Here is a 14,771-nt window from a genome sequence, read left to right as displayed (position 1 = left end):
CCCCTCTTTCCATGTCAATGTTTATTGATCTTATTTGATTTGTAAACTTCATTTCTTTATAGCTTTCTTCGCTTTGGTTTTGATTCCTACCATAGCATTTATTCTTAAGTTTCTTTACGGAAAGAATCGATTGAACATTATCGACATACCCTACAATGTCACAATAGGTTCATCGTTGGACTGAGACTACTATCTTTGTTTATCAGTGGATAGACACATATGATAATCTATCGATGTCTATAATAAATAAGTTGTAATATTTTTTTTATATTTGTAAATGTTTTCAACAATTTTGTCATTTAAATAAATTTTTTCTGATTTTGTACGCACACAATATTTTAACACTATGTATGAAAATTCCAAGTCAAATACAAAACTTGGAAGTATAAAAATCAAAACTGAATATAGCTCAAGAAAAACAAATATAAGATTTGGACCAAAGGAAAACAATTTTTTTTTTCTTTTTTACTTTTAATTAGGTTATACCGTAGAGTGTTGCGGAGAATTATATATATAAGTGATAAGTGATATTGATAGAGAGTGATCACTTCTATCAATATCTATTTTTGATAGAATCTAAAATTTGCTCTATCTTATGTAGTTATTTTTAACAGTTTCGTCATTTAAAATAGTTCTATATGTACGTGTGTATATATAGTTGTAGTGGCGAAATAAAGAAAATACAAACAAAATTTTGTAGAAAAATTGCTTTGGTGTGTTGTACTTAATAAAAAAGTCTTCGACTATATCGAGACTCAAACAACTACTATTTCTCTTCGAACAATTGTAATATAATTATTGTGAGCATGCCTATAATCACTAAATGCATGCGATCAAACTTGTCCAATAAGTGTTTTTAGGGTAAAACAAAAATATGCTATTAAAATTAAAGAATAGTTCAAATGATTTGAAACATTTGTCTCATCTATAAAACTTCAATCGGTTGATGGACCATCAGCTGGTGCAGGTTCACCACAGATTGAGGGATTTTGTTTTGTTAAAATGGCGAGTTTCACATTTGCATACTGCGACTTAATTTGACCTTCACTTTCACTATAAGTGAGGCCAATATCAACAACTTCCACTCGACCCTCACATGGATTTACTTGTACTGCAAACAAGTTTGACTGCAGTCGGAGTTACAGAAGTGTATGTGATATCCTTGAAGCTTACTTTGTTGATCTTAATTTTTTATGGAACCTGAACAAACAAAGAAAACATAATAAAAATACATAACTCAAACAATAATATTATTGATGTCTTTTGAGTTAATTAATAAGTTCAAAACTAAGGAGGCCTAATTTTAGATGTACCTTTCGGTTGCATTGGTTCCATGGACAATATTCTTGGTCTATAATGATAGGATTACTCACATTAACCATTTCTATATCTTCAAAATGCATGTCAGTGGTTGGGAACGTGCCAACAGAATCTGGCCATGTTTTGATTCGAACACCGTTTGTAGTACTGGCCAATTTACATTTTTTCATCGTCACTCCTACCACTTTTTTCCTTGCTATTTTCCCAAATATCCTATGCTAATTCCATGCCCCGATTCGCAAGTAATATTGCTAATAACTATCTGTTTGTTGGTATCTCCCACCGATATACAATTATCTCCGACTGTGATATTGGTATTGAGAATGTTAATCTCCTTTGAACTACTCATGTGAGTTCCATCGATGTTGGGACTGTTCTCTGGTGTAGTAATTGTCACGTGGTCAAAGGTAAGATTCTTACAACCCAAAAGATTAATATGATAATTCTTGCTATCCAATGACATTATGTCCTTTACTATTGAATTTGTGATAAAATTCAACTTCAAATTCTGATCATTAAGAAAAAAAAAAAAGGAATTCTTGAGTTAAATCACGTTTGATGATTGACAAAATCTGTAGTGGTTAAATTATATGTAAGAATATTAGGCTAAAAAACATAAACCTATTGTAATTAACGCATGCAATTACCATGGGAAGTTTGGTGCATCTTTTCTTTAAATCATAATCATTCTTTTCCCAACCTGCTTTTCCTTGACCAACCAAAACTCCAGTACCTGACACTGTCAATTGGTCGACATATTCCAAAAGGAACCCATCTCTTCCCTTCGATTTGTAGTTCAATAGAACTTTTACATGCAAGGGCCTTTAAGGATGGATTGACTTAATCCATATCTTCCTTTTGGAATCCAAAAACTTTACTTGGAGTAGTTGATGCACATACCTCCTTCCATGCACTTGCCAAAGCCTGTAAAATTAAATCATTTCATTTGATAACTAAAATGTTTTAATTTGTATCAATTAAAATCGTTCATCCACCTAAAGTACTCATACCGTAGTTATATCAGCATTAGGTTTAGCATCGTATGTTGTGACATTAAAAACACCACCCGTAGATTGAGCTTTAGAATTAGACACCAACAATAACAACAATGGCAATAATGCCACAAAATTTGATATCGATCCCATTTTTTTTCCTCTTTCTACTTTGATTGGTTTTTTTTTTTTTTGGATCAAATTCCTAGCTTTGGAATGATTGGTATGCTTTAAGTTTTGATTCATCGAACTCTATTTATAATGGAGAAAATTATTGGAATTGAAATTCCCTCCCAAATATTCCATTTTTCATTTTCTTTTTATTTTAGGCAAAAATAAAGCAACACAGTAACATACGAATATTCCAAAGATAGATGAAATATTTGATTGAAGAAAATATAAATCAATCATATAACTAATTAAACGAGTTAACATAAACTAATTGATAAATTAAAAGTATTATTTCTATTGTTAATTAACTCAATTTTTAGAGTTTAATTCCCTCGTTAACATTGCGATTGAACAACATGCCATACATTTTAAGCTAACTAGTGTTTTTACTACATGCAACGCAGGTGTGTCTTTTTATTTTTTAAATACATAAAGTTTTGAATAATAAGACATTTTAAAAAAATATCAAAATATTGAAACTATTTACCAAATATACCAAAATCCATCAAACTCATTGTACCATTTAATTTTTTTTTGTTATATATATATATTTTGTAAAGTATATACGACAATTTTCCTTGGATAATTTAGATTTATTCTATAATTTAATAAAGATTAATATATATTATTTTGATCCATTTAAATTAAATAATTATTTTAAAAAATTTAAACATTACATTATACTATTATACTCATTAAAAATTGTATAGGATGTTTTCAACTCTTCAATTACAATTGAGTTACATTTCTATTTCAAATTAAGTGAAAATGGTGAAATTATTTAAATTAATTATAATTTTGTATGATCACTTTAATTTATTAATATTGATTTGACGATTGTAATTTAAAAAACCGAACCTATTTTGTTTGAGTGAATGGTTACAAATAATGTTAAATGTTTTAAAAACGTTATTTATCCAAGTAATGATTGTTTACTTGGTAATATGTGGGTGACTTTCTCCCTTCCTTATTTATTATAAAAATTATATTTGTCTATAATTGTATTATAATGAAACAAACATTGAAATGGTAAATTACAACGATTATTTATTACAAACAACATAAGAAGAGGTGTGAGGTTATAAAGTAAATTAAATGACAATAATTTAAGATTGACATTAATCCAAAAAAATGATAATATGTGAGTGACTTTTTTATAAATTTAAAACAATAACTTAAAATAGAGTAAATTTAAAATTTGACAGGGATAGAATCGTTCAAAAATGATATATTAAGCATAAGGATATATTAAAGTAAAAGTAGATTTAGAAATGTTTCTAATGGAAGTATATTTTAAAATACTCAAAAGTGTTTGACAAACTCGAGTAATTTAAGAGAGCTTGAGTTAGGTTGGGTGGGTTAAAAAAACCAGGTCTTATCTAGTTCATCAACGATCGAAGGGGTTTATGTTATTTCCATCCATTGACATTTTTGTAGGGCTATATTTATGTCAACTTAGACAAATAACTTCAATTTAATTACCTCAACTCTTCGTTTTTATTGATCAAACAAAATTCCAAAAAGAAAACACAAAGGAATTCTAAAAAAAAAAATGCAGAAGGGCAAAGTTTTGCGATGGTATTTTCGTCAATTAGATGCGTGAGAGGTTTTAGGGTTTAAGAACAAACTCGAAGCCGCTCTCATTACCCACTCTCGCTTCCATTGTTGAGCTTTTCTGAGTTATTCACTCCCGATATCATCTCACCATGTGGGCTCTTCGTAGAGCTTCTACTCCTCTCAGGTATTCTTCTCCTCCTCCTTTATCTATTCCCCTTTTCTTTACACTACACCACCATGTTGTAAGAAGCTTGAGAAGAAAATGAGAAACCCTTATAATTTGAGCATTTTTCTTCTTATTCTAATGTTCTAAACATGAAACCTTATAAAAACAAATGTTCTAGGCATGAAAATTTCTACTGGCAGTTTCCAGAACTAAATCATTATCAATCATCCGAAGGACTGTTTTTTGTATGATTGTACTTCGGTAGATATACTACATGCATGAACGTGTATATTGTGGTGGGGAATCTATGATACCTCTAACTTTTCAGGCCCTCTCTGTATGATCTTTTTGTTCTCTTTTCAGGAATCATGGGTATAGAGTAAGAACTTCATTTGTCTTTGGCAAACTAGAGGTACCATATTTTGGGGAAGGAAATATAGCTGGTTTTGGAACCACCGCTACTTTATCCGACAGATTCATTTCTTTTGAGAGAAATAACCTTGCAACATGGCCGTCCTCTGGGATTTGTATCAGTAGTCATGGTCTGTCTACACAAGCTGGTGCTGAGAACAGTGGAGAGGAAGTTAATATGGAAGATGGATTTTCCGAACTTGATGAAACACATCCAACCACTAGATCAGAAATTTCTGACGACGATGAGAATGTTGTTGATGATGGGACTCAAAATGAACTGGATTTACCGGAGGGAGAAACTGGACTTGCTGAAAAGATATCTAGAAAAAGGGCTCCTTCAGAGCTGACCAAAGCTATTTGGAATGCTCCAGCTTTATCTGTCGGTAGTGCACTTGATAAGTGGGTCAGTGAAGGAAACGAACTAAGCCGGGATGATATCTCTTCGACCCTGACCAGTCTTCGTAGACGTCGAATGTTTGGGAAGGCTTTGCAGGTAAATTGACTGGATGTTACTTTTCTGGCAATGAATTTTATTTGCATGACTAGAGGTTTGTAATTTATCTCATTCCACCTGGGATTTGTGGAACACTATATAAGTTTATGTGATTAGTTGACACAATTTATTACAACATTGAAATATTGGTCAATTCTTAAAAAGTACAACAATCGATTGTAAAAAGGTCTAACCAGCAGAAAAAGTTCTCGAGATGTGTTTGTTGGCCTTTTAATCAGTAACCTGCGTATGTAGATCAGTTCTTAAGAACTACCATTATCAAATAGTTGTACGAAAAATTGTGGAGCTGGCCTTCAGTATTCAAATGGTACTGGTGCCTCTTAGCAAAATTTCAGTTGGTTTGATGTTCGGTTGAGCAGAATTGGAAGTGGAACTGCTGCCAGTTTATTTGGATCGGCATTTATATATTGTTGGCCCTATAAAAGCCATGACAGACAGGAAAATGGTTATGCAATTTAAAGTCACTGAAATTTTTTGTAGCTAGTGTGTTGTAAATATTTCCCCCTATTTTTAGACATCCGTTTGTTATTTCTTGAACTCATCGCTTGCATTTGTGTATGAGTTTTACAGTTTTCGGAGTGGTTGGAAGCAAGCGGACAGCTCGAATTTAATGAAAGAGATTATGCTTCTCGTCTTGACTTGATTGCAAGGGTACAAGGTCTCGATAAGGCAGAGAGTTACATTGCTAAAATCCCAGAGTCCTTCCAGGGGGAGGTGATATACCAAACCCTTTTAGCTAACTATGTGATTGCCAACAATGTAAAAAAAGCGGAGGAAGTGTTCAACAAAATGAAGGACCTTGAATTCCCAATGACACCATATCCTTACAACCAGATGCTTATTCTTTACAAGAGGATTGACAAGAGGAAAATAGCCGATGTTTTATTGTTGATGGAGAAAGAAAATGTCAAGCCTTCTCCGTTTACTTACAAAATTTTAATAGATGCTAAAGGCCTTTCTAATGATATAAGTGGGATGGAACAAGTTGTTGATTCAATGAAGGCCGATGGAATTGAAGTTGATGTTGGTACACTTTCCCTATTAGCTAAACACTATGTTTCAGGTGGTCTTAAAGACAAAGCCAAGGCCATTTTAAAGGATATGGAAGAAATTAACTCGAAAGGTTCTCGATGGCCATGCAGAATTTTACTTCCCCTTTATGGAGAACTCCAAATGGAAGATGATGTGAGGAGGGTCTGGAAAATCTGTGAGGAAAATCCTCGTATTGAAGAATGTATGGCTGCCATTACTGCTTGGGGAAAGCTGAGGAACGTCCAGGAAGCAGAAAAAGTTTTTGATAGAGTTGTAAAAACATGGAAGAAGCTATCCACAAAACACTATTCTACCATGATGAATGTTTATGGAGACAATAAGATGCTGACGAAGGGCAAGGAACTAGTCAATCAGATGGCAGAGAGGGGTTGCAGCATGGATCCGTTTACATGGGATGCAGTTGTGAAGCTCTATGTGGAAGCAGGGGAGGTAGAAAAGGCAGACTCTTTCTTGGTTAAGGCTGCTAAAAAATTCGGGATGAAGCCATTGTTTAACTCGTACAGGACTCTCATCGATCACTACGCAAGGAGGGGTGATGTTCACAATGCAGAAAAAATCTTTGAGAAGATGATACAATCGGGTTACCTGCCTCGTTTCAGCCAATTTGGAACTCTCATACAGGCATATGTTAACGCCAAGACTCCGGCCTACGGTATGAGAGACAGAATGATGGCACATAAGGTTTTTCCAAACAAAGCTTTGGCCGGACAATTAGCTCAAGTTGATGCTTTTAGGAAGACAGCGGTGTCAGATTTGCTTGATTGAGAAACATAACCGGTTAGTTTTGGAATGTATCAACACCCTACATTTTCAACTTTATGTTACAAATCAGGTCTTTGTTCTATGATCTGGTGGCTGCGATTTATTAGATGAAAGTATATGGCTCTTAGGAAAAAGAAATTTCGGAATTGAATCCTGGTGCCCTGTGTTAATTAGTTCCTATTATCCAATTCTTTTTTAGAAGTAGAACTTTGATTTTCCAGATGCTCTACGTCCTCCAACTTTAATTCGTCAAATGGATTCAACAAATGTCTTACTGGAAGCTTTGTTTTCTGATTGTGGTATCCAAATTTGGGAATTTTGACAATGTTGATTTCATATTTTCAACCCAGTCAAGTTTTGCCAGTTTTAAAATTTGAAGACAGTATTATATCAAGAAGTCTTAAGTTAAGAAATCATTCATGGTGGTCACCTAGTTGCAGGCAGTCCTAAGAGATTATCGGGGTGTGTGTGGTCTAGGCATCCATATACAACAAGGGATATAAATATATTATATATTATAAATAATATGGTAGAATAAATTAGTACAATTTTCAATATGTTCGCACCCTGTTTATGATAGTTGAAAAAAATATTTGAAGGCAAAACTATTGTAAATATTTTTAGATATGGCAAAAAAACAAAATTATAAAACCTTTTTTTTTTTTTTTTTGCCAATTTTCTGTATTTATAAATTAATTGACTTTTTTTATATATGGAAAGTGTCCTTGTCAATGTAAAGCTCAATACGTGAAAAGCCAATGGTTATTCAGTGAATTTTTGAAATTATTAAAATTACTTTAGAAATTTAAATTAGTATCAGTCACTACCTTCTCAAAAATTAACACTTTTCTTTTCTTTCTTTCTTTATTTTTTGGTTCTAAACTGTTGCTCTGCTCCTTGTTCCTCTTCTTCTTACTTGTTTGACATTTGTTTATCGCACAAAGAGAAAAAAAAATCTTCCAACATCTATGCAGATTATAACAAAAATAAATAGAACAAAAGCACTAAGGAGATCTCAGAACATAAATTTATATAATTTAGTAGGTTTTGATTTTGAAATTTGGTGAGATTTTGCGTTTGAATTTGAAGTTTTTGGATTGCATTTATTTGTGATAAAATTGGTGTGAATCGAAACAATGGGGAAAAATCAAAAGGACAAAATAAATTTATAACTTTTGTTTTGAAAATGTTAGTTTTTCTTACGCAAACAAATCCATCACCATTGGTATTGTAGGAGCAGTTTTTAATATATATATATATATATATATATATATATATATATATATATATATATATATATATATATATATATATATTTTCTAGTAAGGGTGAGAGTATTAATGCAACTTTTGAAATTTGAAGATTTTTTTTAGAGTATTAACAATTTGATTTTACAAGCTAAAAGGAAAGTTATATTTTGAAGTGTTTATATAATTTAAACACTTTTGGCCCTTGAAGTTTAAAAAACTACACTTTAAATCTCAAAGTTCAAAAAACTACACTTTAATCTTAAGAAGCCGTTTGGGAAAAAGATTGGGTTATGGAGGGTTAGTGTTGTGCTAAAACTAGTGTTATGATAAACGGTTTATCATAACATGTGTTTGGAGGAGAAGTTTAAAAAGGTAGTTTATGATAAGATGTGTTTGGAGAAATGATTTAAAAAGGTAGTTTTATGGAGGAATTGGAGAGATAAAGTTACGGGGAGTTGAAAACGGTTTAAGAAGAAGGAGAAAGAGGGAAAAGAGGTTATGATAACCCTAAAACAAAGGTTATGATAACCCAATCCTTGTTTGGGGCAAATATTACCATAACTCAACCTAATAGTAATAACCCTTAAGCCAAATGGCCCCTTTTAAAAATGGTTTTAAATAATTTTTAAGTTAACTTGACCATTATACTAGCGAAAAAATGACATGGCCAAATGAGCTAGGTGGAAAAGTTTACCAATTTTATACTGCTATTTGAGATTATTTGGTTTTTTCCACTTAGCTACTTAAAATACTTGGTCCTCTCATCAAATATTATTCGATTGAAAATCTAAATATGTTTTGTCGCTGTATCTCAAATCCCAACCCATCCATAAAACCGGTACTCGAATTCCAACCGTATTTTATTTTTCAATGCCCTCATCTAATTTCAAATTGGCCAAATCTACGGGAGATCAATAGTTCAAAATCTCATCATTTAAAGTATTCTCTCATTTCCTATCAATTACACCTATTTTCCATTATAGACTATAAATGAAACTTGAAGTCAAGATTAAAATCCAGCATCGTGATGACAGTGATTTACGAAAAACAACGACGACGACAACAACGTCACTGAATCAACGATAAGGTGGGGCGATAAGGAAGGATGACATCCATTGCTTACGCTCTCTGGAGTACATAGGAGGCAAAAGGAAGAGGAAGGAGTAAAAGGGAAAATGAGAGAAAAGCATAGTACCCAAAACTTTACGGGTGAAAATAGACCTAAGTCTCATGAACGAAAGTATTTATTTTGAAACTTTAAACCTCAAACTTTACTAAACAAAAATGAAATTCTAGATTAAATATAATTTTTTAAAACAATTAAAAAACTAACAAAACACTGAACTATTAGTATTTACACACACACACATATATATATATATATATATATATATTTAAGTCTAATTTTTTTTTTTTACTTAAACTACATAGTTTTAAAATTTTAGGAGCATTTTTTATAGTTTAAACAAAATTAAATAAAGTATAAGAAATAAAATAAAAATGCAAAAGGTCTAAGCACCACAAGGGTATTGTTGTCAAATAGATGACAGGTTTTAGGGTTTAAGAACAACGACAATGCCACTGCCATTGCAACTCATCTCTCACTCTTTCTTCCATCATTGAGGTCTTCTGAGTTCCTCACTGCTAATATCATCTCACCATGTGGGCTCTTCGTAGAGCTTCTACTCCTCTTAGGTATGCTTCTCTTCCTTCATATATTCGCTTGTTCCTCACACTTCACCTCTCTGTTTCTCTACCTTACATACTTCATTCAAGGACAAAATTTTGAATCTCCTTTTTGGCTGTTAACTTTTTAATTCCTTTCATGTGTTTGGTTTTTCAATGACACTATGCATCTACAATCTCCTTTCTTGCTTCTAGTCGACTTTCCGGTGCTTATTAAAGAAGAAAATGAAGAGTTCTGCGTGATGCGTTCTGTTCTTGTGGCTACCTTTGCATTCCATTTCTGTTTTCTTTAACGGGTTCTTGCTTGATTTTGATTGATGTTTTGTTTTTTCTCCTACGGATAACTTGGTCCGAGTGATGAAATTAGAATCAGTGCAGACACTGGAATTGGGATGTAAGAACTTGTAATATTGAGAAGAATACAAGAAATCCTTGTAAATTTGGACATTCTTCTTCTTATTCTAATGTTCTTAACATGGAATTTTCAAATGGCAGTTCCCTGAAATAAATCATTATCAATCATCCGAACGACTGTTTTCGTATTTATTTACTTCTGTATACATGTACTACATGCACATACGTTTATATATGGTGGTGGGGAAGGTATAATGCCTCCATCTTTTGAGACCCCTCTCCGTAAAATCTCTTTGTGTTCTCTTTTCAGGAATCAAGGGTATAAAGTAAGAACTTCATATGTCTTTGGTAAACTAGAGGTACCATTTTTTTGGGAAGGAAATGTAGCTGGTTTTGGAACCACCACCGCTTTATCTGACAGATTCATTTCTTTTGAGAGAAATAACCTTGCAACATGGCCATCCGCTGGGGTTTATATTAGTAGTCATGGTCTATCTACACAAGCTGGTGCTGAGAACAGTGGAGAGGAAGATAATGTGAAAGATGGATTTTCCGAACTTGATGAAACACTTCCAAGCACTAGTCCACTTGAAGATAGGAAGGCAGCAGATGATAATGAAGAGGAACTAACTTCTGGATCAGAAATTGATGACGACGATGACAATGCTGTTGATGATGGGACTCAAAATGAACTGTATTTACTTGAGAGAGAAACTGGACTTGCTGAAAAGAAATCTACAAAAAGGGGTTCTTTTGAACTTTTCAATGTTATTTGGAAAGCTCCAGGTTTATCTGTGGCTAGTGCACTTGATAAGTGGGTCAGTGATGGAAAAGTACTAAGGCGGGCCGATATCTCTCTGGCCATGCTCAATCTTCGTAAACGTCGGATGTTTGGAAAGGCTTTGCAGGTACTGGATGTTACTTTTTTGGCAATGAATTTCATTTGCGTGACTTGAGGTTTGTAATTTATCTCATTCCACCTGGGTTTGTGGAAGACTATATAAGTTTATGTGATTAGTTGACACAATTTATTACAACATTGAAATGTTGGTCAATTCTTAAAAAGTACAACAATAAATTGTAATATTGGTCAATTCTTAAAAAGTACAACAACCGATTGTAAAAAGGTCTAAACAACAGAAAATGTTTTCAAGAGGTGTTTGTTGGCCTTTTAATCAGTGAACCTGCGTACTTAGATCAGTTGTTTAGAACTACCGTTATCAAATAATTGTACGAAAAATTGTGGAGCTGGCCTTCAGCATTCAAATGGTACTGGTGCCTCTTAGCAAATTTTTGGTTGGTTTGATGTTCGGTTGAGCAGAATTGGAAGTGGAACTGCTGCCAGTTTAATTGGATCGGCTTTTATATATTGTTGGCCCTATAAAAGCCACGACAGACAGGAAAATGGTTATGCAATTTAAAGTCACTGAATTTTTTTGTAGCTAGTGTGTTGTAAATATTTCCCCCTATTTTTAGACATCCGTTTGTTATTTTTTGAACTCATCGCTTGCATTTGTGTACGAGTTTTACAGTTTTCGGAGTGGTTGGAAGCAAGCGGACAGATGGAATTTAATGAAAGAAATTATGCTTCTCGTCTTGACTTGATTGCAAAGGTACAAGATCTCCGTAAGGCAGAGAGTTACATTGCTAAGATTCCACAGTCCTTCCAGGGGGAGGTGATATACCGAACTCTTTTGGCTAACTGTGTGATTGCCAGCAATGTAAAAAAAGCGGAGGGAGTATTCAACAAAATGAAGGACCTTGAATTCCCAATGACACCATTTCCTTACAACCAGATGCTTATTCTTTACAAGAGGATTGACAAGAGGAAAATAGCCGATGTTTTATTGTTGATGGAGAAAGATAATGTCAAGCCTTCTCTGTTTACTTACAAAGTTTTAATAGATGCTAAAGGCCTTTCTAATGACATAAGTGGGATGGAACAAGTTTTTGATTCAATGAAGGCTGAAGGAATTGAAGTTGATGTTGATACACTTTCCCTATTAGCTGAACACTATGTTTCAGGTGGTCTTAAAGACAAAGCCAAGGCCATTTTAAAGGAGATAGAAGAAATTAACTCCAAAGGTTCTCGAAGGCCATGCAGAATTTTACTTCCCCTTTATGGAAAACTCCAAATGGAAGATGATGTGAGGAGGGTCTGGAAGATCTGTGAGGAAAATCCTCGTATTGAAGAATGTATGGCTGCCATTATTGCTTGGGGAAAGCTGAGGAACGTCCAGGAAGCAGAAAAAGTTTTTGATAGAGTTGTAAAAACATGGAAGAAGCTATCCACAAGACACTATTCTACCATGATGTATGTTTATGGAGACAATAAGATGCTGACGAAGGGCAAGGAACTAGTCAATCAGATGGCAGAGAGCGGTTGCCCCATGGATCCGTTGATTTGTGATGCAGTCGTGAAGCTCTATGTGGAAGCAGGGGAGGTAGAAAAGGCAGACTCTTTCTTGGTTAAGGCTGCTAAAAAATACAGGATGAAGCCATTGTTTATCTCATACCGGACTCTCATGGATCACTACGCAAAGAGGGGTGATGTTCACAATGCAGAGAAGATCTTTGATAAGATGATACAATCGGGTTACCTGCCTCGTTTCAGCCATTTTGGAACTCTCATACAGGCATATGTTAACGCCAAGACTCCGGCCTACGGTATGAGAGACAGAATGATGGCACGTATGGTTTTTCCAAACAAAGCTTTGGCCGGACAATTAGCTAAAGTTGATGCTTTTAGGGAGACAGCGGTGTCAGATTTGCTTGATTGAGAAACATAACCGGTTAGTTTTGGAATGTATCAACACCCTACATTTTCAACTTGATGTTACAATCAGGTCTTTGTTCTATGATCTGGTGGCTGCGATTTATTAGATGAAAGTATATGGCTCTTAGGAAAAAGAAATTTCGGAATTGAATCCTGGTGCCCTGTGTTAATTAGTTCCTATTATCCAATTCTTTTTTAGAAGTAGAACTTTGATTTTCCAGATGCTCTACGTCCTCCAACTTTAATTCGTCAAATGGATTCAACAAATGTCTTACAGGAAGTTTTGTTTTCAGATTTGTGGTATCCAAATTTGGGAATTTTGACAATATTATTTTCATATTTTGAACTAAGTCAAGTTTTGCGAATTTGAAAAATTAAAGACAGTATTATATCAAGAAGCCTTTAAGTTGATAAATCACTCATGGTCGTCGTATAGGAACTAATTTACTACGATTTGCAGGTAGTCCTATAAAATTAATTAGAATGTGTGGTCGTATATTTCAAAAAGGATATAAATATATTATATACTATAAATAATATGGTAGAGTAAATTAGCACAATTTTCAATATGTCCACGAAAATTGTTATGTTAGTTGAAAAAAAGACACAGGATCAATTTTAAAAGGCTAAACTACTATAAATATTTTTATATATGGCAAAAAAACAAAATGATAAAACATTATATATATGCTATCACAATTCTCTGTTGTTTAGGAAAGCTAGAATAGAACTGTGCATAGCATAAGAGGAAGAGTCCGCTGCTGTCCCGCCTCAATGAACAAGGGGTAGGGGGTGGTCAGAAGCTTCTGTCCTGAGTCGGGGAAGGCCTTATGGAATTGCACATAAGAGTGGATGACTCTTTCCGTCTGAAAGAAGAAAACCATAAAAAAAGTTCAGACGCTCAAACTCAAATAGGTTGAATAGTCCTTCGGAAAGTGTCCTTGACATTTTGTTATATATTTATAAATTCATTGACATTTTGTTATATATAGAAAGTGTCCTTGTCAATGTAATGCTCAATACATGAAAAGCCGATGGTTATTCAGTGAATTTTTTAAATTATTAGAATTACTTTAAAAAAATTAAATTAGTATAAAAAATTAACACTTTTCTTTTCTTTCTCTCTTTATTTTTGGGTTCTAAACTCTTGCTCTCCTCCTTGTTCCTCTTCTTCTTACTTGTTTGACATTTGTTTATCTCACAAAGAGGAAAAAAAAATCTTCCAACTAATGTATGCAGATTATAACAAAAATAAAGAGAATAAAAGCACTAAGGAGATCTCAGAACATAAATTTATATAATTTATGAGATTTTGATTTTTGAAATTTTGTGAGATTCTATATTTGAATTGGAAGTTTTGGATTATATTTAATTGTGATGAAATTTGTGCGAATCGAAAAAAATGAGGGAAAATCACAAGGACAAAATAAATTTATAACATTTGTTTTGAAAATTTCGAACATAAACAAATCAATCACTATACCAAGTGAAGGTAGGAGCAGTTTTTAATATTTTTTTTTTCTAGTATGGGTGAGAGTATTAATGTAACTTTGGAAATTTGAAGATTTTTTTTTTGAAGAGTATTAACAATTTGTTTTTACAAACTAAAAGTAAAGATATATTTTGAAGTGTTTCTAATTTAACATTTTTAGTCCCTAAAGTTTGAAAAACTATACTTTAATCGCGAAGTTTGAAAAACTACATTTTAATTCCAAAGTTTTGAAAATAGTTTTTAAGTTAACTTGACCTAGTTTAT

The 14,771-nt window shown here is 33.2% G+C and overlaps 2 protein-coding genes across 4 annotated transcripts in view; both read left to right on the top strand.

Moving 5' to 3' along the window:
• The window catches only part of LOC103486880 (pentatricopeptide repeat-containing protein At1g80270, mitochondrial-like), a 35,750-nt gene that overhangs the window by 11,266 nt on the left and 9,713 nt on the right, over positions 1-14,771 (top strand). Inside the window, exons 1-3 of one of the 3 annotated variants that reach the window (XM_051083970.1) lie at positions 4,034-4,224; positions 4,570-5,113; positions 5,705-7,100. In XM_051083970.1, coding sequence (XP_050939927.1) covers positions 4,190-4,224; positions 4,570-5,113; positions 5,705-6,952 — 1,827 coding nt within the window. In that variant the 5' untranslated portion in view covers positions 4,034-4,189 and the 3' untranslated portion in view covers positions 6,953-7,100. Of the gene's footprint in view, positions 1-4,033; positions 4,225-4,569; positions 5,114-5,704; positions 7,101-14,771 lie in introns of those variants that run through there. The other 2 variants (XM_051083971.1, XM_051083969.1) reach the window with 2 other exon arrangements.
• LOC107992295 (pentatricopeptide repeat-containing protein At1g80270, mitochondrial-like) lies at positions 9,740-13,235 on the top strand. Its single transcript, XM_051083967.1, has 3 exons — positions 9,740-9,894; positions 10,550-11,147; positions 11,772-13,235. The coding sequence occupies exons 1-3, from the start codon at positions 9,860-9,862 to the stop codon at positions 13,017-13,019; spliced, it is 1,881 nt and encodes a 626-aa protein (XP_050939924.1). The 5' UTR covers positions 9,740-9,859; the 3' UTR covers positions 13,020-13,235.

Source organism: Cucumis melo, chromosome 4 (assembly GCF_025177605.1).
Source record: "Cucumis melo cultivar AY chromosome 4, USDA_Cmelo_AY_1.0, whole genome shotgun sequence".
NCBI classification, from domain to species: domain Eukaryota; kingdom Viridiplantae; phylum Streptophyta; class Magnoliopsida; order Cucurbitales; family Cucurbitaceae; genus Cucumis; species Cucumis melo.
This window is presented reverse-complemented; position numbering and strand designations above follow the sequence as displayed.

Excerpts from the sequence above, each read along its gene's own strand:
- LOC107992295 (XM_051083967.1), top strand. The coding sequence starts at position 9,860 with ATGTGGGCTCTTCGTAGAGCTTCTACTCCTCTTAG. Across the intron at positions 9,895-10,549 it reads AGAGCTTCTACTCCTCTTAG|GAATCAAGGGTATAAAGTAA; the intron begins GTATGCTTCTCT and ends TTCTCTTTTCAG. Across the intron at positions 11,148-11,771 it reads TGTTTGGAAAGGCTTTGCAG|TTTTCGGAGTGGTTGGAAGC; the intron begins GTACTGGATGTT and ends CGAGTTTTACAG.